At 32.5% G+C, this 25,845-nt stretch overlaps 2 protein-coding genes across 2 annotated transcripts in view; one reads left to right on the plus strand and one right to left on the minus strand.

Moving 5' to 3' along the window:
• The window catches only part of LOC119604389 (CD109 antigen), a 37,843-nt gene extending 32,734 nt beyond the window's left edge, over window positions 1-5,109 (plus strand). The window contains exons 14-18 of the mRNA XM_037956954.1: window positions 28-383; window positions 449-624; window positions 689-812; window positions 4,216-4,369; window positions 4,447-5,109. Coding sequence (XP_037812882.1) covers window positions 28-383; window positions 449-624; window positions 689-812; window positions 4,216-4,369; window positions 4,447-4,664 — 1,028 coding nt within the window. The 3' untranslated portion in view covers window positions 4,665-5,109. The remainder of the gene's footprint in view (window positions 1-27; window positions 384-448; window positions 625-688; window positions 813-4,215; window positions 4,370-4,446) is intronic.
• A 4-nt stretch (window positions 5,110-5,113) lies between these two features.
• LOC119604390 lies at window positions 5,114-16,569 on the minus strand. Its single transcript, XM_037956955.1, has 7 exons — window positions 15,688-16,569; window positions 14,248-14,506; window positions 13,516-13,982; window positions 13,162-13,449; window positions 12,861-13,098; window positions 12,701-12,789; window positions 5,114-5,437 (listed from the first exon to the last, which is right to left on the minus strand). The coding sequence occupies exons 1-7, from the start codon at window positions 16,567-16,569 to the stop codon at window positions 5,147-5,149; spliced, it is 2,514 nt and encodes an 837-aa protein (XP_037812883.1). The 3' UTR covers window positions 5,114-5,146.
• Between the last annotated feature and the right edge of the window lie 9,276 nt (window positions 16,570-25,845).

Below are 25,845 nucleotides of genomic sequence, written 5' to 3' on the forward strand. Positions count from 1 at the left end.
CTTTAAGTTATTGTTTCTGTTATTCAGATGGCCTAAAATGGTGGAATAAAACTGCTCCACCCACCGAGTCTATGTCACCCTGGTACAATATGACACGCAGTGTTAATGTGGAAATTACCTCTTATGCTGTTTTGTCACTATTAGAGAATAACTTAATTGGTGATGCTTTGCCCGTTCTCAAATGGTTAATGAATCAACGTAATGACTTGGGTGGTTTTGTTAGCTCTCAAGATTCTGTGGTGGGCTTACAGGCCTTAGTGTCATTTGCCGAAAGATTTTCAAGTCAAGCTAATAATTTGCAATTATTATTTAATTATGGTGAAAATGCTGAAACTGTTTTGAATGTTAACGCTCAGAATTCTTTGGTTCTACAAACGATAGAGGTATAATATTTTAGATAATTTATAATTATCGAAATAATTTATAATTACGAAATTCTATTTTATAGTTGCCCAACAATTTGAAAAATCTTACGGTTTCTGCTACCGGTAATGGTTTGGCTTTGGCCCAAGTGACTTATCGTTACAATACGAATGTCACCAGTGCTTGGCCTCGTTTTGTATTGGATCCAACTGTTAATAGAAACTCCCATTCAGATTATTTACATTTATCGGCGTGTGCCAGGTAATTGTACTTGGTTGAACTGTGTATTAATTATCAAATTATTAACTTAATCTATATGTTTTAGTTTTGTACCCACGGAAGGTGATTCAAATCGTTCGAATATGGCTGTTATGGAAATTTATTTGCCCAGTGGTTTTGTTGTGGATACCGATACTTTGCCAACATTGGAGTCCAGTGACAGAATTAAGGTAAGGAAGTATTGGGTGTATAACATTAAAATGCGGGAGCCACAATAAGGGTTTGTGTCGTTGATGTGATGATATAAGCTAAGAGCCATCACACAGAAGGATTTTAGTCGTGCCGCGAAGATCTTGAGGCACTCTCAGCTACCCTAAATAGCAGAGTACCTGTGAAAGTGCGGTCTTAGTGCAGATTGATCTGTCGAATGTCTTTGTCAAAGTCAGCCATGCCACACTTCTTGAATATATCCTCCCATCCACAATGCCCAACAATACGAAGAGATGGGTCTTAAATTATCTGAGTGGACGTCAATCTTTCGTAAAGTTTAGAGAAAAACGCCCAAAACCTCGTTAAACATGGGCTATCCCAATGCGGAGTTCTATTGACGCTATTGCTTAATATCTAGCTCTCTAAATTCTCTGCACCTCTACATGGAGTTGATGTGAACAATTATTTACTGCGCGAAATCTGCATATATCAGCTGAGAAGTCGTCAGCAACATTAATTACAACATGGACGAAGAAAGTAAATCTTACTATTGGCGTCGTAGTCATTGGAGCCCAAATTGACATTTGACTGCCTAATTACTTCCTTAGCTCATGCCATAGCCATCACGCACAAATTGCGAAATATAATAAATGTCCTCAAAGCGTTAGCTGGCATCTCTAGAGGCATGGATAAAGAAACCTAATTGGCTATAAATGAAATGATTGGTCGTTCAGTTACATTACCTACACGAGGAAACGAAGGATCTCCCAGTCAATGAACACAACGTCATGTTGGCCAAACTGTTTATCCTGGGATGTCATCGGACTAGACAATATTTTATGGGTAGAAAACAAATGGAGTTATGTACAGGATCCATTGGATTAATATTCAGCTACTCTGCCGACCCTACTTCACTGTGTCCAATGAATTTATGGACGTATCCAGCTTGCTTCAAATGTTAATCCAACAAAACATCAACTGCCTAAAGTTTTGATTTACTTCCTCTATTTGATAAAAGTTCTGCAGAAAAACAGGGATTGCTCACCGAAGCTTGCATTTTCCATCGATTTTGACTTGAGAGAAAATATTCATTTTCGGTTCAAAAGTAGTGATTTTGACAAGGAAGATAATGACTGCTCAAGTCAGCCATTTTTTAAGGTTATTGTTAACTTAATCAGCAAAGAGATTTGGTACCCACGATTCGAAGCCAGGAGTCGTTGAAAAACGATTGAATAATTACTGTTAATGAATAATTTATTTATTTCAAAAACCTTAAACGCACAAATTGTTTGGCGCCAAGGTACCTCTCTGTATTTGGTGCGCGATCAGCAGAAATCAGATTAGAAAATTCTAGGCACATATTCCGTTTGACAATGAAATATAATGAAAATGGTCGGCTATATATAGTAAAACCAGTAAAAAAGTTTTTGGTAAGCGACTTACTGTCCAGATGTTGTCCCCCCGGGAGCATGTTACTTTGGTGAAATCTTCACATTGGTGTTATCGCAATATCCCGGGGAAAAGAGGTGCTATCAATGCCTCTAGTCTGCCGGACTATAAACTGGTGATGATCAAATGTATCCTCGGCCTTTCCTTGGAATGATTTGACATGGGGTTTAACCAGAGTACCATATAATCTGTCACTACGGGTGGCCAGTTGCCCGCAGGCTGGTCTGTTGGTTGAGGTTCCTTCGGGATCGACGTACTGGCTGTGGTTTATACCCAAATTCGCGGGGAGAGAATGTTGGTTCAAGGACTGATATATGTAGTATATCCAAATGCCTTCTATTGACTTTAGACCAGTGATTGCTTGTTCCTCCTCGGGGTTTGCATTGGCATTGATCCCATGCTGCCTGTCAATCCGCAACGGGACAAGAGACATGTACAAAAATTGCCACCTGAGTTCTTCATAGAAGGATTTAGGGGCGCGTGGTAGACCGTCTCAAGTCTACCCAGTCGATAAAAAATATCACCGTGAAATAAGGCCGTCAAGGCAGATGTTCACGTAAAGCACTCGACAATCTTGTCCAGATCTTGCTCTGTTTAAATACAATTCGTTTCCAGCCAAAATCAACACCAAATCCATCCATAGTGTCAAGAAACTTTTTAGAAAATTGTGATTAAAATCATTTGAGTCATTCACCCTACAGACCAGGTCTTTGCCTTCAACAGCTATTCATCTTGATCGATGCAAAAAGCTCTCACTGGTTTATGCTACACAAAAAAGCTTGATACATTCTTAGCCTTAAACAAGTAAGAGTGTTATATTCGGCTATGCCGAATCTTATATACCCACCATCAAACCTCGTTTGACTCGAATGAAATTTACTTATGTCGAATTTCATCTATAGAATCGTATTTTTAGGCCAGTTATAAGCGTTAAAGTAATTTTTTGAAGAGGACCTTATATAGGGGGGTAGGGTCAATTATGGGTCGATCCTCATAAAATTTGGTAGACAGAATTTGGTTCATATTAAATTTATTTGTGTCGAATTTCATCGCTACACTCTTATTTTTAAGCCATTAATGAGCGTTGCAGTCATTTTCTGAAGGGGACCTTATATGGGGGGTAGGGTCAATTATGGACCGATCCTCATCAAATTTTTTAGATAGATTTTGACTCGTATGAAACTTACTTATGTCGAATTTTATCTATATACTAGTATTTTTAAGTCAGTAATGAGCGTTAAAGTCATTTTCTGAAGGGGACCTTATATGGGGGGTAGGGTCAATTATGGACCGATCCTCATAAAATTTTGCATAGTGATTTTGGATCATAAGGAACTTACTTATGTCGAATTTTATCGCTATATTCGTATTTTTAAACAAGTTATGGCTGTTAAAGCTGCTTTTCGAGGGGCCACTTGTATGGGGGCTATCCGAAAACGTGGACCGATATTGCCCATTTTCAATACCAAACAAACCTTACTTATAAGAAATATTTATGTGAAATTTCAACCCTCTAGCTTTTTCCATTCGGACTTCATCGTGCTTTCAACAGACAGACAGACGGACGGACAGACGGACAGACATGGCAAGATCGTCTTAGAATTTAATGAGGACCCAGAATATATATACTTTTGTGAGTCTATGACCAATATTTCGATGTGTTACAAACGGAATGACAAAATCAATATACCCCCCATCTTTTTTGATGGTGGGTATAAAAATGAGGAATTCTTCTGGCGTATAAACCATATGGTGGCAGATATAGAGGAAAAACGTCTTAGTAAACAACAGGCAATCCTTCCAATAAATTTACATTATAACAATATTTTACAAAAAACGCCAACAATTTGTCAAAAATTCCGCATTTTTTTAAAATATACACCCAATACAAATATATTTTACAAAGATTTGAATAAATTCATAATAAAACAATAATGGTTGTATCATGAATAAATTAAATTTTTTTTCTTACAGAAAGTGGAAACCCAAAAACGTAATACTGTAGTTATAATTTACTTCGATTATTTGGATCGTAGAGAAGTATGTCCCACTTTACATGCCTACAAAGTGGTTAAAGTAACAAATCACAAGCCAGTGCCTCTTATAATGTATGACTACTATGACAATGGTAAGTAACATTGAAACAAATCTAAATTAAATAAAACTTTTTAAACTTACTTTTTAATTTCAAATTCATTCTTATAGTACGAAGAGCTAGACAATTTTATAGAGCTCCAAAATCAAACATATGTGACATTTGCGAGCATGCCAATTGCGGGACATTGTGCGAAAAAGCCGAAAAACGTGAATCTCGTAAACTAGATACAAATGAATTACTTGAAGAACGCAGTTCAGCCGGATTATTAGCTGTAAATACAATTATAATGTTATTAGTTGTTGTACTATATAAAATAATTAATTAATAAGAATGTAATAATATTGCCCAATATATTTTAGTTATAAAAAATAAACTTATACTCACTCAATTAAAAAACGATACCGCCCCTTTAATAAAGCTTTAACAAACAATAATTAACCATATAAATTGTTATATATTAATAAATCATAATGTATCTGTATTTAAAAAAACTGTGTATTAATGAGAAAATTTTGTACAATTAAATGAAATTTAATGTAAAATATGAAAAAAGTGTAAAAAACCATGTATAAGACCTTATAAAAATAATAATTTAATGTAAAAAAAGACTAAAAATATTTAATATTAACTAATATTAGTTTAAGATACTATATGCTAATTATAAAATGAAAATGTGCGAAAATTATTCAATTTAAACAAACGAAAAAATTTTAGTTTGTAAGTGTATAAAAAATGCCGCTCTTCTCTAATAAATATAAATTTAACAAGACTAAACTTAAACTATTTTTATTGGTTTTCTTTTTTAATTTATTTGCGCTTCGGTTTTTTACTTTCCATTAAACTCATAATAGTTTTACGCAATTCTTCGGTTTCACTTAATTCCAATTCATAGTTGCGTATTTGTTCATTCTTCTCTTGCAGCTGGGATTCGAGTACTGTTATTACACCATCGGATTTCTTTTTAGCTTCCTTTTGTTCTTCCAGTGCCTTCTGCGTTTTAGCCAAATCACGTTCTTTCTCTTCAATGTGTCGCACTTTTTCTTTGATGTCCACTTCAAAGGCAGCTATAGTCTTTTTCAGTTTATCGATTCGGGAACTCTGTAATTTTAATGTGAAAAAGAAGTTTAGATAACCATAAAAATATAATTGAATTGCAGTTATTTGAACCAGTTGCTCTAGAATCGGAACTAATAGTTATTTCCCTTTTTTATTTCAATAAAAATAAGAACAACATATTTATATTTTTGGAAAAACTTGATGTTTTTTTAAATGTTTGCATCATGTAACAAGTAAAATAATAAGAGCAAAAAGGGTAATTTGATTTAAATAAAAGAAGTTTTAAACAATGGGTCCAGGAAGGTACAAAAGTAGATATGGGGTTAAAGAGTACACTTTCATATTTCTTCTGGTAGTAAAATTTGTTTAAACCCTTTTGATCCTCAAAAGATCTATTCTGTCTTTGTTTATAACATTCCACTACTGTTTCAGCAGGATTTTTTACCGGGGTCCGTACCGACTCGAATTTCGTGAAGTTGAAGTCTATGAGAGTCCTTTTTTCCACAAAATAAAATTGGTAGGCATCAACATGTAAGCATAAAAATTTTGCTACTTCAACGGAGCGCGTCCCTAAATCTATTGGATAAAGTGAAATAGGGATGAATGTGTGGTGGATATCGTGGGGATCCAGACCAGGTTGGACAGGTTCTTTAGAACGGCACGATCTAAGCGAAACCATTAGGCGTTAAGCCTGTTAATGTGATGTTAAGTTTGAAATGACTCCTCCGCTCCGGTGATATTTATTGGGAACTGTTTAGTCAACATTATATTGTGTTGCGAATATAAAAACCTTCTTGTAGATGATGATCTGAGAAAATTTGCAAACAAACCGTTCCAGACCAACGGGTATCAGAAAGCGAAACCACAATGTCAAATGTCGAAAAAAAACAGGCATTCTAGAACCATCTTGGCACAATTAAGAGCTGTTTGGTGTCACCAAAGTTCTCATGACACGGTGCATTTATTCCAATAAGACCGACTGAGGTGGCGCAGTATCTCCAGCTCTCCCTTCCATCCACAGACACAAACTCAAATAATTAAGTTTTATTATTCTAATTTCAGGAAAGAACTATCGGCCGAAGTCGAACAACAATGTCAAATCGTTCCCACGACAATTGGATCTTCGCTCCGGAACTACCAGAGTCATACTCGGCCAGAGATTATCCAGCGATAGCTATATCAACCGAAATCATCAGCCTTTTTTCAACAGCCTTAGAACTGAAAGAGCATCTCCAACAGCATGACACTAAATACAAACTTTAATCTAATCACGGGGTACGGCATCAATGCCTAGCCTAAAAATTGTGCTACTTCAACAGGACGCGTTCCAAAATCCATTGAACAATGTGAAGTAGGGTTGAATGTTTGACGTGTAAAATAGAGATCTAGACCACAAACTGGGCATTCGTTAGGACAGCACGGTCTAAGCGAATCCAGTAGACGTTAAGCATATTGCTCCATCCTATGTATGCTCCCACTATTACACAAAAATTCTTCCTGACATGGCTTGGGGGGGCATTAAACAGTGTGATGTTAAGTTTGGAAGCTTGACTTTGAAAACCTTCTTGTATGTGATGTTCTGAGGTAATTTGCAAACAGCGTTACAGTTCTTAGGACAGTATTTTTCACAGCATAATATGTAACACCATTAGGTATCAGAAAGCGAAGAGAACCACATTATCAAATAGTGAATATATACATACGTGTATTGAATTGACAATCTTTAGTCGCTGTTCGTTGAACTCCAAGTTGTTCCGGTGTGAAGAACCGATTGGTAACGAACGTGGGACAATATCAAATTATCGCCGGATTGGGAAGTTATTAACAGTCTTCAACACACAACATACATACATACAACAACAAGGTCCTTAGTTATTTTGGGATGAATATGCCTAAGTAAAATCTTGCGACGGTCCTGAATAAAGCCCTCTGAATTTTGCATCACATACACAAATGCCACATTCGAATGGACTTCCAACAGATCGTCATTCCACTAAATATCGGGAGATTGTTGCAAATGTTAAGAAAACTTTTCACAAATTGTGTTCTCCGAAGGTATTATTGGCAAACGGATGTAACAGAATCCTGAACGTACAACCCCTTGCTATTTAAAAAAGTGATGGTCGGTTTCATAAACTGCTACCATTAACGATAATCAAAAGATCATTTTTGAAATATTGACAAAATAAATGATTATACAGAAATCTACTGTTTTAGGATAAAGCCAAACATGGTGATTAATGATCCGTTCCTAGTTCTTCCCTTGACAACTTCAGACAATGTCTGGCTATCCATACCCCAGATTTAATTTGTAAATATAACATTCACGAACGGTTGCTTTTCATCTTTTCCTTCCCCATAAACACAACATTTTCAATGTAGTAAAAATATTTTATTAAAAAGCCTTAAATATAAAAAAATGTGCAAAAATTAAAAAAAAAAAAACATTTAAAAATTTCCACTTAACAAATGATCGTCGTAAATATTTGCATATCTAATGCCTGAAGCGGGTTTGCGAAACTCCAATATCGTGGAAGGTGGTGCATTTGAGGTAGTTTTCGAAGCTTGCTTTAAGCGACGCTGATGTAAAATGTATAATAAGCCCAGTAACAATAGAATTAAAACGAATATAAGCGGAATAATATAAGTTAAAGGTGAGGCCTTTTGTACAAAATCCTTGTTAGTGGTAGTGGGATTAATCTGCATATCATTACTAGTTTCAGGTCTAGAACTAGTAGACAAAGTTGTAAATGCAGGCGTTGTAGTAGCAGAAGTGGTAACAACTGCTCGAGTAGAAATGGTGGTGATGGTAAAAGTATTAGTAAAACGGGTAGTTAAAGAATTAAAAGTGGGTAACGAGGTGACAGCAGTTGGTAGAATTTCATTATTTATAATGGGTCTCAAAGTAGTGGGTATATTTACGAGAGCCGTTTTAAGAAAACCAGTTTGTGAACAAGAACATCGTAAGAATTTACCCATTACCAAAGATTTACAAGGTTCTGTTGACCAAGGTGCTGTATAAGAAGTTTTCATTAGACATTTGTTGACATGCTGTTCTAGGGGATAAATATCCAGTTGCACATTAGTGGGTGTTTTATTAATGTTCTCTAGTTTTATTTCTTCTAGGTCTGTATTACTAAGGATTTCATATATATTATACTCTATCAAAGAGATGTCATCCTGTAAATTCTCTTTAAAATTGTAAGATTTGATGATTAAACAATATTTTGCTTGAGGTTTTATAAAATTCATATTTATATTTTTAAATTGCAGTATTAGTTTGTCGAAAACATTTTCGTTTATTTGTGTGGTGTGCTGCTGAAGAAAAGCTCCTTGTAATTTTCTCAAAGTCAAGGAAACCAGAGAGGATTTAAGCGACTCTTGTTTAACATCTTCATTTAAACACATCTTTTTAGCTAAATTTGTTATTTTTCCAATGAAATTTTGCAAAGCTTGCGAAGAATAATCTTCTGATTTAAGTAAATCTTCTAATAAAGTTAATTGAGTTTTGGTATATAATTCCTGAGAATGATTGACGATTCTTCTCTTTCTGCTGGAGCGTTTAAAACGTGCTTGCTTTTGTAAATCAACTTTGGTGTCGGTATAGTCCATGAGATTTTCCAGTATCTCTAGCAGTTTTTGCAGCATAGTTTTATTAATTAAATGGGTGTAATCTAGAATTTCTTTGCATTTAACTACAAATATTAATTTTGAATCGGAATTTATATAGAATTTATCTTCAGCCTGCTCTAGAAGTTTATCGATTTGTTTTTGTATAGTCACTTTAACAAATTCCTGCCATTTTTCATACAATGGAGACTGGGCGTTTTTTAATGTTATAGTGGCCATTATGAGATAATTACAAGCCTCTTGCAAATCGGTTCTCATAAAAAGACCATTAACTTTGTGTTCGTAAGCTGCATAATCACGATCATTGAATTCTTCATAATTTAAGGACAATTTAGTATCATTTTTAATTGTACTACAAGCCTGACGAATGTCACATAGTTCCACTGTTATTTCTAGAGGTGTGAGCGTATAGGGTAAAATGGTTTCCCAGGTTTTGTATTGAAAGTATTTACCAAATGATAGCTCAAAGTTATCCATAGTAATCTTAAGTTCATAGCTAACAGGAGAATCCAAGAGTAGATCTTTTGCTTCTTGAGAATTTATATTGAAAATAGTTTTCAAAGCGACACCTTGTAGCGGATCCAGGGAAACTACTAAGGCTTGTGGCGGGGCATTCGTGTGTATGTCTATAATGAAATAGCTAGTGACCACTTTTACCCAAGGTTCGCCTTCTATATCTCCCTGCTGGGTGTTTTCGTTAAACAATTTGGGACAAGTAACATCCAAACGAAATTTATACATAGAATCTCCTTCAAAGCCCGGCCACATTATATCAGTTTTTATATGTTTTGTGGGTATATTTAAGGTAATTTCCCGATTAACGGTGGAATTTGTAAAGTCTATAATTTCCTCTAGATAATATTTCTCCAAATTGGATATTTTCGTATAACCATAGTGTTCCTTATCAAGTACACCGCTGGGTATAAGTTTGAAACCTTCTTCTTGGGCACTCAGCCAACTGGCCTCACAATTCGCCACCATATTCATGACCATAACAGAAAATTTAAACTCTTCATAGGAGGAAGGATTTAAATTGGGTATTTCCTGAAAATCATAGCTAATAAATACCGAAGATATCACCTCAATATCGGCTTTTACTTTAGTAACTATGTCATTGATTTTAATGTGAGCAAATACTTGATAGATTCCTGCCTTTTCGAATAGTACTTTAAAATAGTTCTCATCATCTTCTCTAGTCTGCAGGGCATCATTTGTGGCGGCATTCTCTACCAACCACTTAATTTCCATTTGTTGTACACGATCATAATTGCGTAGAAATAAACGAAAAGTTAAATGTGTTCCTTCGCCAATTCTGGCTGCACAGGGTATAATCATGGCCTGAAATCCTTTATTCAGTACCTCCACCCAAATTACATCTTTAGCTAAAAGTCTATTGCTGCCATTTTCCTTTACTTTTGCCTCTATAGATGTTTTCCTGTCAGCACTTAAGGCATTTGGTGGTATCAACAAAACACTTGAAATGGTGTATTCTATCATTTGATATCTCTCTTCTAAATCGGTTACTTTCCACTGTATGTAGTAATCATTTTTGGGCTTACAAAAAGTCACTTTAGCCATGACACTATACTCTATGCTGGCCACTATTTCTTCGGAGCCTATAAGCAGAAAATTAATGCCTTCCGGCACATTGCTGTTCTGTAAAACTCCCTCAGCATAGTCTATGGTAAAGACCTGTTCCCGGCTTGTTTCTCCTGCATCTGTTATACCCACTACATGGAATATATAACTCACTCCTGGCACCACTTGTGTTTTCTTTATTAAGGCCATATTATTCTTCATAATATGTAATCTTTCTTTGCTATTGAGGCGCTGTTCCAAAGCTCTTACTGCTTTCCATACCAGTAAAGTTTCACGTTGCGTTAAAGGTTCTGGTCCAATAATTTTAAAGAAAATTTTAAATTTATAAGACAATTTAATACCATCCTTGGGTTGGAACGTTATAGTCACACCATCGGGTTGTTTAGTGCCACTTTCTGTGTCATTATGTTTACAAAGATTTTGTGGCGCAACAATGCGAAAAGATGGAACTTCTTCTGTTACAATCTTTGAGATTTGTAATAAAAATATTAAAATTTTTATATATTCATATAAATGCTTCATTTTTTGTTGCGTTGAATTGAATGGTGTGTATGATAGTGCAAAAGAATCGTTGAGTTATTGTTTGTGGTTTTGTTGTTACCATGGTAACACAAATGCCGGTTGCAATTAGTGTGACATTCGAGAGACCATTAGTGTGACATTCAATTTTTTTTAATATCATTAAGCAAATGTTGTTGACAACATTTTAATGGATTATTAATGTTTTTAAATTGTTAAGTTTATTAAAGGTGTGATTATCATTTGAGGAATTTTGAGGATTTAAATAAATTAAGTTAGTTCAGGTTTGAGAAAGTTTTCAGAATCGTTCTAAATGAAAACTCTTGGAAATCGACCTGTTTCCATTTCTTTCTCCTCTCTATTTATGTTCTTTTCGTTTTTATAGGGTTTTGTTTCTCTATCTGCGGATATTCACACTCTATGGTATTCGAATGGGGTGCCACCTTCCTATGGTGCATAATCCTTTTTAACCTAAACCTAATGAATAGACTTTATTCTATCGTCATAGGTAAAAGCTATAGTCGAACTGTTACAACAAAAACTTGGACGAAAGATAAAATATCAATTTCTTCGTTCTAGTTGATATTAATCCAATTTCAGAAAAATGTTTTTCCTCAACTTATGTCACTTCAATAACGCATAATCAACAGGTTGCATACAAATTATCTTGGAACACTGATTACACGAAAAAAGTTTCTCCCAGCCAAGAAACACAACATGGTTCTAAGAAGACATTTCTCTGAAATAAATCATCCAAACTTTAACATCGAAAAGTTAAAGGATTTCTCGAGACACGTTAGAATACTTGCAGCATTGCGTACTTTTCCCTTGTCAATGTGTCGAATGGATTTTGGGATCCTAAGCAAAATATATTGTAGCTTTAGCTGTTACAACAACCAAATTTTGAGTACCACGGTACTTTATATCGTAACTACAGAATGATTTATAAACGTTTTTGTGACATTAACAATAGATCCCTAAATAGTAAGATGGATTACAAAATCTCTAAGGACATGTTACTAAACCTAGATAGTAAAGTTACCAAATCAGAACCAACGTGTGGTTTAATACAGGTCACTATTTGAGCTTGAGGTCACTATTTGGTTAGTGTTCTAGTCTGTTAGACCGGAAGTCGTGGTTTCAATTTCCACGGGAGACACTGGTAAAAGAGCGCAACAGTCTGGTGTATTTCTTCGGATTAAATGTAAGATACATCTTCCTTCCAAACTAACTAACTAGAGGACTATAAAAACTTTTCAAAAGCATTTAGCAGATATTTCGTTATTCAGGCAAATTAGAATTTATCATAATATGCATAAACAAAGGAGCATTGCGCTCTAATTAGATCTTAAATGTGGTCAATAATGTTTTTTTAAATTTAGTCCACGAACCTGATGTAATGGAGAAATTCTGAGACCTGATTCGGATACAACGTAGCTGTTAGCTTATGAAATGAACACCATTTAAGAAAAAATTTCAATCCATACTTTTTCTGCTGGTGTTTTGAATCTAATCTTGTATTATTTAAATCAAAAGCCATTTTAAAAATCTACTTACATTTTCCTTAGCAGCCGTATGAAGTTTCTCTAACTCCTCTGTTTTAGCATGCAGTTCTTCTTTAAGGTCATTATAGTCTTTTTGTAAAACTAAAAAAGATAAACAATACAATTTTAAGTTAATTATATAATTAATTTCAATTATATTATTGAAAACATACCAATCATTTCGGATACCTTAACCGCCAAACGTTTCTCATTAATTTTCAAAGTTTCCGACTGTTCCGAAAGTTTTTTCATTAAATCAGTCATATTACGTTTCAAATTATCTTTTTGATGTTTTAAGTCTTTGCACTGAGTCTGCAAAGATTCCTGATTAATATGCAGTTCAAAGTTCATGGTGTGATATTTGTCCAATTCGGCATTTTGTAAATTAATACGTTGCGTTAAATGTGTTATCTGCAAATAAGGAATTAAAGATAAATATTTTCAGTAGAGAATGTAAGTTATGATGTACAAAACCTCTTTACTAGCTTCTTCGAGTCTTTTTTGCATGGAGTTTTCAGCAGAACTAAATTTTTCAATTTTATAATTAAAAAGTTCTATAATTTGTGAAGTGGCCACATTATGCAGCTGATTATTGTTTTGAGCTTGGGTTATGACATCAATGAGAGCCTGTAAACGTTCCTCCAGTTCCTTGCTAACAAATGTTTTATGACTCTTGAGAATGGCATTTAAATTGCGCCATTGATCTCCGGTAGGAGCAGCAGGAATCAATTGATTTGTTGAGGCATTTAATTTGGAAATAAGCTAAAATTAAAAATTTTTGAATTAAACATTTTAAACAAAAATAATTTTTGTTAAGATTAAACTTACTTTGGCCACTTCTGTTTGTGGAAAATGCTCAAATTGTGATATTTGAAATACAGCTGAACATAATTTCTCACTGCCACTTATCATAGCTCTGGCCAGAGCCTGTTGTATTTGTGACAATTGCAATAGAGTACAACATTTTTCAAAATAGGCTTTTTTAGCTATTTCAGTAAAATTGATAAGTAGCAATAAACAAAATATGAATTTTTCTATCTCCTCCATACTCAAACAATTATCGGGCATTTCGGACTTTATATTCAGCAAAGGTGATAAAATTTTATCAAAATATGATTCGGTTATTTTGGATAATATTAATTTCTCGGTTTTAGTTTGATGCAACAGTGATACTAAAAGTTGTAAAACTGCCGCTGTATGCAGAGCTGACGTATCTGATTTCTCGGTGGCCGTTATAAGTTGTATTATTATGGAGGGATCTCTAGCAATTCGAGGTGCTATGGTCTCTTTTTTAGCTGCAAATAAAATAAATTTTGTAATTAGTTAGTTAGTTAGTTTGAAGGAGGATGTATATACATCAAATCCGAAGAAATACACCTAGGCCTCTATCGGGCCTGTTGTGCGCTCCTTAACCAGTGCCTCAGGTGGGAATCGAACCCACCACCTCCGGTCTACCAGACTAGAACACTAACCACTAACCTACCGGAGGCCACACTAACCTACCGGAGGCCACAATTTTGTAATTAAATGTTTTATTATATTGTTGTTTTAAGATATTACCTAGTCTTACTAAACTATCTAATAGATTAACCGCTTCCACGCCACATATATCAGATTCTAGCCAATTACTTAAAAGCTCAAATATTCGTGGTATATTTGAATCCAAACTTATGGCCACATTTTCATTGCCTTCCATATCGGGTTGAGCTGATAGTTCCATTATGTATTCAATTAATTGAAAGAGTAGACCCATGCAAATTTGTTGTTGCTTGCGAGATTCCTCATTAGAATCGTCCATGGAATTGCGGGCCTCTATATGCTGAAGAAATTCCAAAAAAAATTTAATTGCAAGAAAGTTAAGTTTAATATTTTATTAAAAAAAACTTGATATTTTTATAAATTTTAGTTATTTATGTAAATTAATGTTGGAAAAATTTATAATTCGAAGTTATATCGTGACCCTATATTCAAAAAGTGCGAACTCAATTTTGGGCAAAGTGAGTTTTTGATGCAAAAGGATTCCTCAATGCATGATCCACGTCTGGTATAAATTTGAAACCAAAAAAGTAATTTTTGCACTTTTAACAACAATTTTTGTTAATATGCTATCTCAAAGTTAAATTTTTATTGAAGAAAATAAGTGCTAACTTCCATACAAATTTTAAAAAATTTTTTAAAACTTCAAATTTATTTAAAATTTATTTTGTATATTAACAAGATGAACATGCTGAACACAAAACAGGTGAAGATTAATAAATTTAATGTATAGTTTTTAAGATATTATCATTTATATATTTGTATATAAAGCCAGTTTTAGACTTTAAATAATGTTTTTCCGAAAAATGTAAAGTTATTTCAGAAATCGTTTATAACATTAAGATCTATAATATTCTATGGTTGCAATTTATAATTTTTATTATAAAAAAGTCTTTAAATGTGCAAATTATTCAAAAAATATTGGTACTTTTTATATTCAAAAACGTTTCATAATTTAAAATATTTGTACTGAGAATAAGGAATAGTAAACAAGCAGATATGCCATGAGTTTTTCTACTTAAATGGTGTAAATACATCTTATTGGACTTATTGGTTTGACTTATATCCCTTTAAAAAAAAAAAAAAAAAACATTTCATAAAATTATAAAATAACGCATATTATTAGAAGAAATTTTTGTTCTATTCTTTGAACAAAACATGCTAACTTAGAACAAATATTTATTTTTTTGTCGACCAAAAAGTGCTATCTTAAATAAGTCGCTAAAATGTGCAAAATATTAAAATTTTTTTATAGGTAAGAATTAGTAAGTATGTTAAAAACGTATTATGGAAGAAATATTGTCTTTTAGTGCAATATTTCACGAATTAAATAGTTTTTTTGCTTTCCTGAAAACTAGACTTTATTGATTTAGCACTTTTTGAATATAGGGTAACGATATTCCAAAAAATTTATGGTTATAAAAAGTAATCTCTAAATCAGTTTTCAAATTTTAATTTACTTACATCCAATAGTTTTTCAATATCTTCACAATAGTGCTCATAACACAACATAGCCTGATGTAGACCACTGTGGGCACGAGAATCCCTCAAAAACTCCACAATATGTCTCAAATGCGGAACATTCCAATGTTTAATACAATCATCGACAGCAGCAAAACTAGAGCGTAAAAATAAATGCAACTCTTTCTGATCCGGGGAATGTATATCCTCGGAGAGTATAATTAACATCTTATTCGCCAACATGCCATAGTTTTGTATACGGCGACTAAAACTGGAAATGTTAACGGAGCGCAAAAATAGAAATAAAACCACAAAATTCTTATAACAAAGATTTATCAATATAGACAAGGATAGTTGAGCATGCATTTCTTCTCCCTCCTCGGCAGCTTGATAGACAATTTGCACCAACTGTTCCAATAGTACTATTATATAAGGTTCTTCCCAGGTGATTTTTATGCCAAAAGTTAATTCCTGCAAAAGGGTGAGTAAACGTTGACGTTTATCTCCAGCTTGTGAACGCTTTAGAATAAATGTTAACAAAGGTATATAGCGATATTCATCCACTATGGCTTTGCGGGCCTCTAAATTTTTGCAGCAATGTTGCAAAATACCCACACACGTCCATAGAGCATCAGCATCAATGGACAAGGTTCCCATGACGGCATGCAAGTCGATGAAAAACTTTGAAATTTCCAAATTACCGGGAGCAAAATGATGTGGATGTATGGCTGTGCTTAGTAGAGAGGCAGTACGATTAAGTAGCACTAAAGATTCCTCCGATTTGTTATTGCGATAATGACTCGCCTGGGCACTGAAATCGCGGACATAGCTAAAGGCATTGGAGGTATCGTTGTTATTACTGCTATTATTTTTACGCGACACCATATTTTAGCTTTGAATCTTTAATAAAATAATTATTTTACTCAAAATATGCGAAAAAATAAAATGCAACAAAGGAAAAAACTATTTTTGCGGCACAATCAAATGAAACTTTTGAATGTTTGCAAACTGAGCAACTGTCAGTAGAGCCCTGCGCCGACAAATATTATCGACGGCAGCGGCTGACATTAAAAATGTCAGCGGCGGCTTTAAATCGATTGTAAGGCGGCTAAGTTTGCAACTACAGTGCAACTTCGACAATTCGGTTATCAAAACAGAGCAAGCACAAAAATTGCAGACCTGGGATAAATGCATTAAATGTGTTAATGCATTAACAATTTTTTCTACATTAAAAAAAATTAATGTTAATGCAAGTTTATTGCATTAACATTAACATGGGTACATTTAATGCATTAAATTTGCATTAACATTAAATATTTTTAAATTTAATGCATTAATTTTACATTAACATTAAATATTTGTGAAATTAATGCATTAATTTTGCATTAACATTAAATATGTTTGAATTTAATGCATTAATTTTCCATTAACATTAAATAATAAATAATAAAATTAATGCATTAATTTTCCATTAACATTAATGTATAAAATAATTTATAAAAATAAGAATACAGCGCTAAAGACCTCGGTCTAACAAAATTCAAGTAAAATTGAATGTGTTAAAGTCCTTTCTAATAAGTCCTATACTCGATAATACATATTAGAAGAATAGTATCACTTCCCAGATATTCCATTTTTACCCAGCAAAAAATAATTGCCCAGCAAAAAATAATTGATGTCATACTTTACAAACTACATCTTAATCACATCTTAAAATGCGATTACATATTTTTCACTTTTATAAACCAAATATTTCCTTACAAATGAAACCCCAGTTAAAAGTGAGGAAAGAGATGTGGAAAAGTCATTACAAATAACATATTTGAAGTACATCAAGATTTGGTGAAAGAGTAGTGAAATTTACATACGCGTGTCATTAAGAGAATGTGTTTTATTTTTGACATCCAAATATCGGATTTTTACTGCTTCTAAAAATAAGATTAGATGTAGTTCAAAGTTGCCAAAAATGAACAACATCCCTCCAATGACACGCAAATGTAAAATTCATAGGTTTTACACCCGAATTTGAAGCACTTCGGGTTACTAGTTGTGATGAAAATTCGACATCTTTTTCCACACTTTTTTTGCTGGGTGATGTCATACTTTACAAACTACATCTTAATCACATCTTAAAATGCGATTACATATTTTTCACTTTTATAAACCAAATATTTCCTTACAAATGAAACCCCAGTTAAAAGTGAGGAAAGAGATGTGGAAAAGTCATTACAAATAACATATTTGAAGAACATCAAGATTTGGTGAAAAAGTAGTGAAATTTGCATAAGCGTGTCATTAAGAGAATGTTTTTATTTTTGACATCCAAATATCGGACTTTTACTGCTTCTAAAAATAAGATCAGATGTAGTTCAAAGTTGCCAAAAATGAACAACATCCCTCCAATGACACGCTAATGTAAAATTCATAGGTTTTACACCCGAATTTGAAGCACTTCGGGTTACTAGTTGTGATGAAAATTCTACATCTTTTTCCACACTTTTTTTGCTGGGTAGTTTATTTTGTTAAAGTCCTTTCTAATAAGTCCTATACTCGATAATACATATTAGAAGAATAATATCACTTCCCAGATATTCCTTTTTTAGTTTATTTTGTCTGTGGAATCTTATATAAATATCATATTTAAAACACACAAGTTTGAATGGAATATAGGAGTTATTAGAAAGGACTTTAACCTATTTAATTTTAGTTGTTTAGTTAGATCGAGGTCTTTTGAGCTGTATTTTTATTTATGTTTATCAATTTTTATATATATTAATGTTAATGGAATATTAATGCATTAATTTTATTGCTTATTTAATGTTAATGTAAAATTAATGCACTAAATTCAGATATATTTAATGTTAATGCAAAATTAATGCATTAATTTGAAAAATATTTAATGTTAATGTAAAATTAATGCATTAAATTCAAAAATATTTAATGTTAATGGAAATTTAATGCATTAAATTTTAAAAATTTAATGTTAATGCAATATTTTTTACATTAAATTAATTTTTTTTTAATTTAATGTTAATGCAAAATTAATGGAAATCGCCCAGGTCTGAAAAATTGTGATGGAAATTATGCAGGGATGGAAAAAAAATAAAAAAGTAAAAAATTAAAAAAAAACAAGTTAGAGTGCTATATTCGGCTGAGCCGAATCTTCAATACCCTCCACCAGCTGCTTTTATATTAATACTTTTCTAATTGATCAAATATTTGTAGAAAAAAGTTTTCTCATATCTTAAATAGAATAAAAATGAATGTGTGTTTGTTTGTATGTTTGTATGTTTGAACGTTATAGACTACTAAACGGCTGAACCGATTTTCTTGAAATTTTCACAGCATATTCCTGCATGTCTGGAATAGGTAATAGGCTACTTTTTATTTCGAAATTTCAAGTGGGCGATGAGCCACGCCCACATTAAGAAAATATAAAATCCGTATATTTTAGATAATATAACAGTTAGAGTCCTCAAATTTTGTCGGAGCCACTTTAGTGTCAATATGATCATTTAGGACAAAAAGTAGGCGGACTAGCATTAGGGGGCGTGGTACCTCCCATATAAATTAAATACAAAAATTCGTTTATCTGGGAAACTAATAGAACTAAATTCTTAAAATTTTGCACAAAGAACTTTAACATCCATATAAACATTTTGGGTAAAAAATTGGCGGACTACCCATGAGGGGAGCGGCACCTCCCATATTAATTAAAAACAAAAATTCGTTTATCTGGGAAACTAATAGAACTAAATTCTTAAAATTTTGCACGAAGAACTTTAATATTCATCTGAACATTTTTAAGGAAAAAAGAGCGGACTTTCATCTGGGGGGCTTGGAGCCCCCATATGAATAAAATAGAAAAATTCGTATATCTGAGAAACAATTAGAGCTAGAATCATTAAATTTTACTTGAAGAACTTTGACATTCACCTGAACATTTAGAATATAACGGGCGGACTTCCAATGGGTTACTTGGTACCTCCCATATGAATTAAATACAAAATTTCGTTTAACTGGGAAACTAATAGAACTAGATTCTTCAAATTTTGAACAAATTATTTTAATAATCATCTGAATATTTTGGAGGAAAAAGGGCGGACTTTCATCCGGGGGGCTTGAAGCCCCCACATGAATTAAATTCGTATATCTGAGAAACTATTAGAGCTAGAATCTTAAAATTTTACATGAAGAACTTTGACATTCATGTGAACATTTAGAGAATAACGGGCGGACTTTCAATGGGGGGCTTGGCACCACATATATGAATTAAATACAAAATTTCGTGCATCTTGGAAACTCTTATATTATTCAAATTTTTTGTAGATAGATAGAAATTGGCGATAGATAGAAACTGGCGAACTTGCAATAATTTGCTTGACATCTTTTATATGTAACATATAATAAATCTGGTATTTATTTATACATATTCCTTTTAGGGTAGCAAAGCACACTGGGTATAGCTAGTCTTAAATAGAAAAATCCGTAGATTCAAACAGTTCAAATCTATTACAATTCCAAGATTTATTGAACATTACCAACGCTTGGCGATTTTTAGTAATTTGCATGTATGCATGTGTGTGAAAGATTTAAGGATTATCAAAATACATACAGTGGCGAGCAAAACTGGATACATATCAATCAAGTGTATGTTAAAAACCCAATAAAATCCAGAAAATATTAAACAATAATTTTATATTGGTTTTAAAATAAGCAATGGAAGAATAAGAAAATAAAACAATAGAAAATTCGCGAATATTGAAACTTTATCTCAAGTTTTAGCTAATTTTATTAAAAAAGTCTATGTATCCACTTTTGCACGTTTAAATTTAATTAATCTAGCAACACAAGTAAATTTAAAAATAACAATGAATTTGAGTACTGCTACTTAATTTACCTTTGAAGAAAGCATCAAAACAAACAGTTACCATTTTTGAGTCATATTTGTAATTTTTTTGCAAATATTTTAATTTTCTAGTTTTAATTAGAAAAATATCAAGTTTATTGGGAAACCAAATGGTCGAAATGACAAAAAATAATTACTGTGCTCGTCAAATTGCCAAGAAGTTAGGAATTTGCCACCGAAGAGTGCTACAAGTGCGAAAAAGAAAAATATGAGCACACCAGAAGTTAAGAAATGTCGATCGTGTTTGCTTTCGGAGAGAGATGCCAGAACTATGGAGCGTTTATTGACATCCAAACAGGTAAAAATACAAAAAACAGGCTATAGTCGCCGTAAAGCAGAAAACACCAGCGTTATCAGAAAAAAGTGTGAAGGATCGTCTTAAATTTAGCAAGAACCACAAAAATTGGAGTGTTGATGACTGGAAAAGGGTTATATGGTCCGATGAAACGAAAACTATACTGATGGCAAGGAATATTACTGGCACCGCCCTTATGAAAGCTTAAAAAAGCACCAAGTAAAACAAAAGAGTGAAACAAGCGGGTGGTAGTCTGATTGTGTGGGCTTGTTTCACTTGGTAGAATCTCGGTTCTTTAGTAAAATTAGATGCTATAATGAAAAAGGAGGATTATTTGAGCATTTTCAATCCAATATTCCAGATTTTGTGGAAGAATGTGCATATCCAGAGTCAGAGGTTATACTCCAACAGGATGGGGATCCGAAACATACGGCAAAAATCGTAAAGAATTGGCTTTCAGCGCAGAATTTTCAAACGATGCAATAGCCAACTCAATGCCCGGAAATCAATCCAATTGAAAATTTATGGGCTTTGTTAAAAAAACGTCTTGTGCAATTCGATAATGCACCAAGAAATCTTAAAGAACTTTGGTCGAGAGTACAAACGGAGTGGTCTAGTATTCCGCACCGGACCATTGAGACCTTGGTCAAAAGTACGCCTAAACGTATAAAAAGTGTCATAAAAGCAAAAGGACTTTGCACAAAATATTAAAAATCAAAATTTTTTTAAAACGTGCAAAACTGGATACTTCGACTTTATTTATAAATATGTTTTAATTTTTAGATTAATATTTAATTATCATGAATTTAATTTTGTTTTCTTTTTATATTGCTTTACTGAATATTTAAAATTTAAAACTTTATTATTTTTATAGCATTTTTAAGTCTTATTAGCTAAACATGTATCCAGTTTTGCTCGCCACTGTATATATAATTTTGTTCTACACAAATTGATAATGCAACTAGTTAAATACGGTTTTAGGGGCAGGACCTAGTATGGGAGATATGACCAATTATAGACCGATCGTAAAAAATTCTTTAAGCAAAACTTCTGGAAATGAAAGCTATATTTCAGTAAAATTTTGTATCTATATCGTAATTTAGTAATAAGTAATGTGTGTTATGAACCGATCGTGCAAAAATCTTGAAATAGAATTTTTGTATCAATAGCTTTATTTGGTAATGAGTAATGTGCATTTAAGAGATTTTCGAAAGAGGACCTTGTGTATATAAAAACAAAATTTCAAAATTCTGTATCTATGTATATCATTATTTGGTAATTAATATTGTACATTTAAGTAATTTTCTGGAGGTGGCCTAGTATGAGAGCTATGACCAAGTATGGACCGATCGTAAAACAATTTTATAGTGTAATTTATGTATATAAGAGCAATATTTGTGCTAAATGTATGGATATCAATATTTTGTAATGAGTTATGTGCGTTTATGTGATTTTCGGGAGGGAACCTTGCATGGGAGCTATGACCAAGGATGGACCGATAGGAAAAAAATTCCACAGTAATATTTCTGTGCATTTGAGCAATACTTGTACCAAATTTTATATGGATATCTTAATTTAGTAATAGTTATGCGCGTTTAAGTGATTTTCTGGAAGGGACCTTGTATGGGAGCTATGACCAATTATGAACCCCTCGAAAAAAAATTTCACAGTAATATTTCTGTATATGTGAGCAATATCTGTACCAAATTTTATGTGGATATCTTAATTTAGTAATGAGTTATGTACGTTTAAGTGATTTTCGGAAGGGGACCTTGAGTGGGAGCTATGACCAGTTATGAACCGATCGGAAAAAAAATTCACAGTAATATTTTTGTGCATATGAGCAATACCTGTACCAAATTTTATATAGATATCTTAATTTGTTAATGAGTTATGTGCGTTTAAGTGATTTTCGGGAGGGGACCGTGTATGGGAGCTATGTCCAATTATGGACCGATCAGAAAAAAAATTTCTCAGTAATATTTCTGTATGTGAGAGTAATACATGTACCAAATTTTATATGGATATCTTAATTTTGTAATGAGTTATGCGCGTTTAAGTGATTTTAGGGATAGGACCTTGTATGGGAGCTATGACCAATAATGGACCGATCGGAAAAAAAATTCACAATAATATTTCTGTGCACATGAGTAATACTTGTTCCAAATTGTATATGGATGTCTTATGTTAGTAATGAGTTATGCGCGTTTAAGTGATTTTCGGGAGGGGACCTTGTATGGGAGCTATGACCAATTATGGACCGATGGAAAAAAAATGTCAAAGTAATACTTCTGTATGTGAGGGCAATACTTGTACCAAATTTTATATAGATAACTTGATTTAGAAATGAGTTATGTGCGTTTAAGTTATTTTCGGGAGGGGACCTTGTATGGACCGATCCAGAAAATTTTTCTCTGAATGATTTCTATTGACATAAGATTTTAATTTGTAAAATTTTGTAAAGATTTCGACATTGTGACGGAAGTTATTAATAAAAAACCCATTTTCCGGGAATATGTACTTTTGTATGGGAGGTATATGAAATTGTGGACCGATTCAGGCAATTTTCAGCGGGAATCAAGCTCTTGTATAGAAACGAATGTATGCTGATTTTCATGGAATTATCATTCACAGTTTTCGAGAAAATTACATCAGAATGTGTAAAAAATGCTTATTTTTTTCGAGGTTGTTTCAAATTTTGATTCATAACTTTTCCCGGTGTGAACCGATTTTGCTCATTTTCAATACCAAACTGCCTAGGACAATAATAAATATTTTGGGTGAATTTCGTTAATTTTTGTTGCTTCGTGTTAACGTGAGAATGTTTTATACAGACAGACAGACAGACGGACGGACAGACGGACATAGCTAAATCGACTCAGAATTTCATAAGGTCCAAAAATATATATACTTTGTTGGGTCTCAGATGAATATTTCTTGGTGTTACATACGGAATGACAAAGTTATATATACCCTCTATCACCACTGATGGTGGTGGAGGGTATAATAATGGCTTAAATATATTATAGGTATAACTCTCCGATCATGAAAAAATGTATACCACATATAAAGCTTTCAATTCTATGACTTGTGATATATGTCTTTTGGTCAACAAATGTATAGTTTTGGAGTTATAGACCATCAAAGTTAAATTTATATATATTCAATATCTTCTCTAATTATGAACCGATTCTGACAATATATATATATATATATATATATATCGTTAGAAAGAGCTTTGAAATACCTTTTCAAAGATATATAACCCTTTGAGAACAAATTCCACAAAAAGTATTTTTTATATAGAGTTTTTTGATGAAAGTGCCGTTATTTCATAAATCCATCGATATAATGGTACCGATAAATATCAAGAAAATTGTAGAAAAGATTTCAAGCTTTCTTTTGATGTATAGATGAGTGCTAATATCTTAATAAATGGGGATGATATATAAGTTTAAAAATCGTAAAGAGAGACTGTGACAAAAAAATTCTTAAATTATTTAAAAAAGTGAAAAATTATTTGAAAAAAATCGCGCGATTTTTACGATATTATATATCGTTGAAAAGGTATTTCAGAGCTCTTTCTAATGATATATGTATTGTCCGGATGGGTTCTTAAATAGAGAAGATATTGATAATATATATTTAACTTCGAAGGTCTATAACTCCATAACTATACATTTGTTGACCAAAAGACATATATCATAAATCATAGAATTAAAAGGCCTATAAGTGGTAACATTTTTGTCAAAATTGGAGAGTTATACCCAATGTATATTAGTTCCATAACGTAAAAACAAAGTTGCATTTTACCTATGAATATATATGTTTTTCTAATGCATTTATAAATATTACAGTTCCTATATAAAGTGCAGTGCAAAACTAAAATAAAAAAATATACAGTATCTCTTATAAGTGTTCGAATTTAGAACCCAAATATAATAATATTTTTTGTGTGCAAAATAAATAAATAATTTTGTTATATTATTTAGACAGTCCAAAGGTCACATCACACTTTTTAAAACTTGAAAAATTTGCATTTACTAAAATGAATTTAGCCTTTTTTAAAAAAAGTCCATAAAATTTCCTTACAAAATTATTCAATTATTCCTGTATTTCACATTTCATCATATTATACGAGACAAAAATTTTAGAATCGAATTTGTACCATCTTTTCATGTTATACATTAAAATAGCGATTTGAAATTTTTTCTTGTTTTTTCCAGAGATAAAACCAAAATTTGATATTGGTATCTAAAAATTCAGGTATCTAAAAATAATATTTTTTGTTTCAAGAATCTGTATTTAAAAGTTCCAAGATATATTATTGGAAAATTTGTAATACGCCAATAAAAGCGCCTCTCAAACACCGTTCACATGATTTCAAAATTTATTATCATTGCTTTACGTGAAATATATATAAAATAAGAACAAGTAGGAGAGTTATATTCGGCCATGCCGAATCTTATATGCCCACCATCAAATTATTGCTGAAAAGGAATGCTTCCTTTTAAATAAACTTTGATATTTATGAATCGATGCGTTTGTTATTATCGAAACAATTTTCTCATTTATGTTGAATTTTATTATCATATATCGATATTAATATGAACATCAGGGTAATATTTGGAAGAGGGTTTTTAATGAGGGCTTCTAAATTAAAAATATTAATTTTTAAAAACAAATCTTTTTTGTCCACTATTTATAACCATAAACTGTTTTTTTTTTTTTTTTTTTTTTTTTGCAAGAGGGGTTATATGGGGGGTATAGTCCATTATAGACCCATCCTCATCGGTTTATACAACAACTTTCATCCCAGTACTCGTAAATTTCAGTAATTTTCTGAAATTGTTCATTAAAGTCGGTAGGATGATTTCAGGTTCCATAAAAGTTATTTATGTATGCATGTCGAATTTCATCGCTATACTTCCTTTTTTGATGATTTTTGATATGGGCA

Source organism: Lucilia sericata, unplaced genomic scaffold (assembly GCF_015586225.1).
Source record: "Lucilia sericata isolate MDLA Ls3-8-SP2 unplaced genomic scaffold, ASM1558622v1 Contig000389F_arrow, whole genome shotgun sequence".
Classification (NCBI taxonomy): Eukaryota; Metazoa; Arthropoda; class Insecta; order Diptera; family Calliphoridae; genus Lucilia; species Lucilia sericata.

Bases quoted from the DNA above. Each gene is read 5' to 3' on its own strand.
- LOC119604390 (XM_037956955.1), bottom strand. From the start codon at position 16,569: ATGGTGTCGCGTAAAAATAATAGCAGTAATAACAACGATACCTCCAAT. The intron at 13,450-13,515 runs GTAAGTTTAATC...TTTTAATTTTAG, and splicing joins CACAAACAGAAGTGGCCAAA to CTTATTTCCAAATTAAATGC. The intron at 13,099-13,161 runs GTTTTGTACATC...CCTTATTTGCAG, and splicing joins TCGAAGAAGCTAGTAAAGAG to ATAACACATTTAACGCAACG.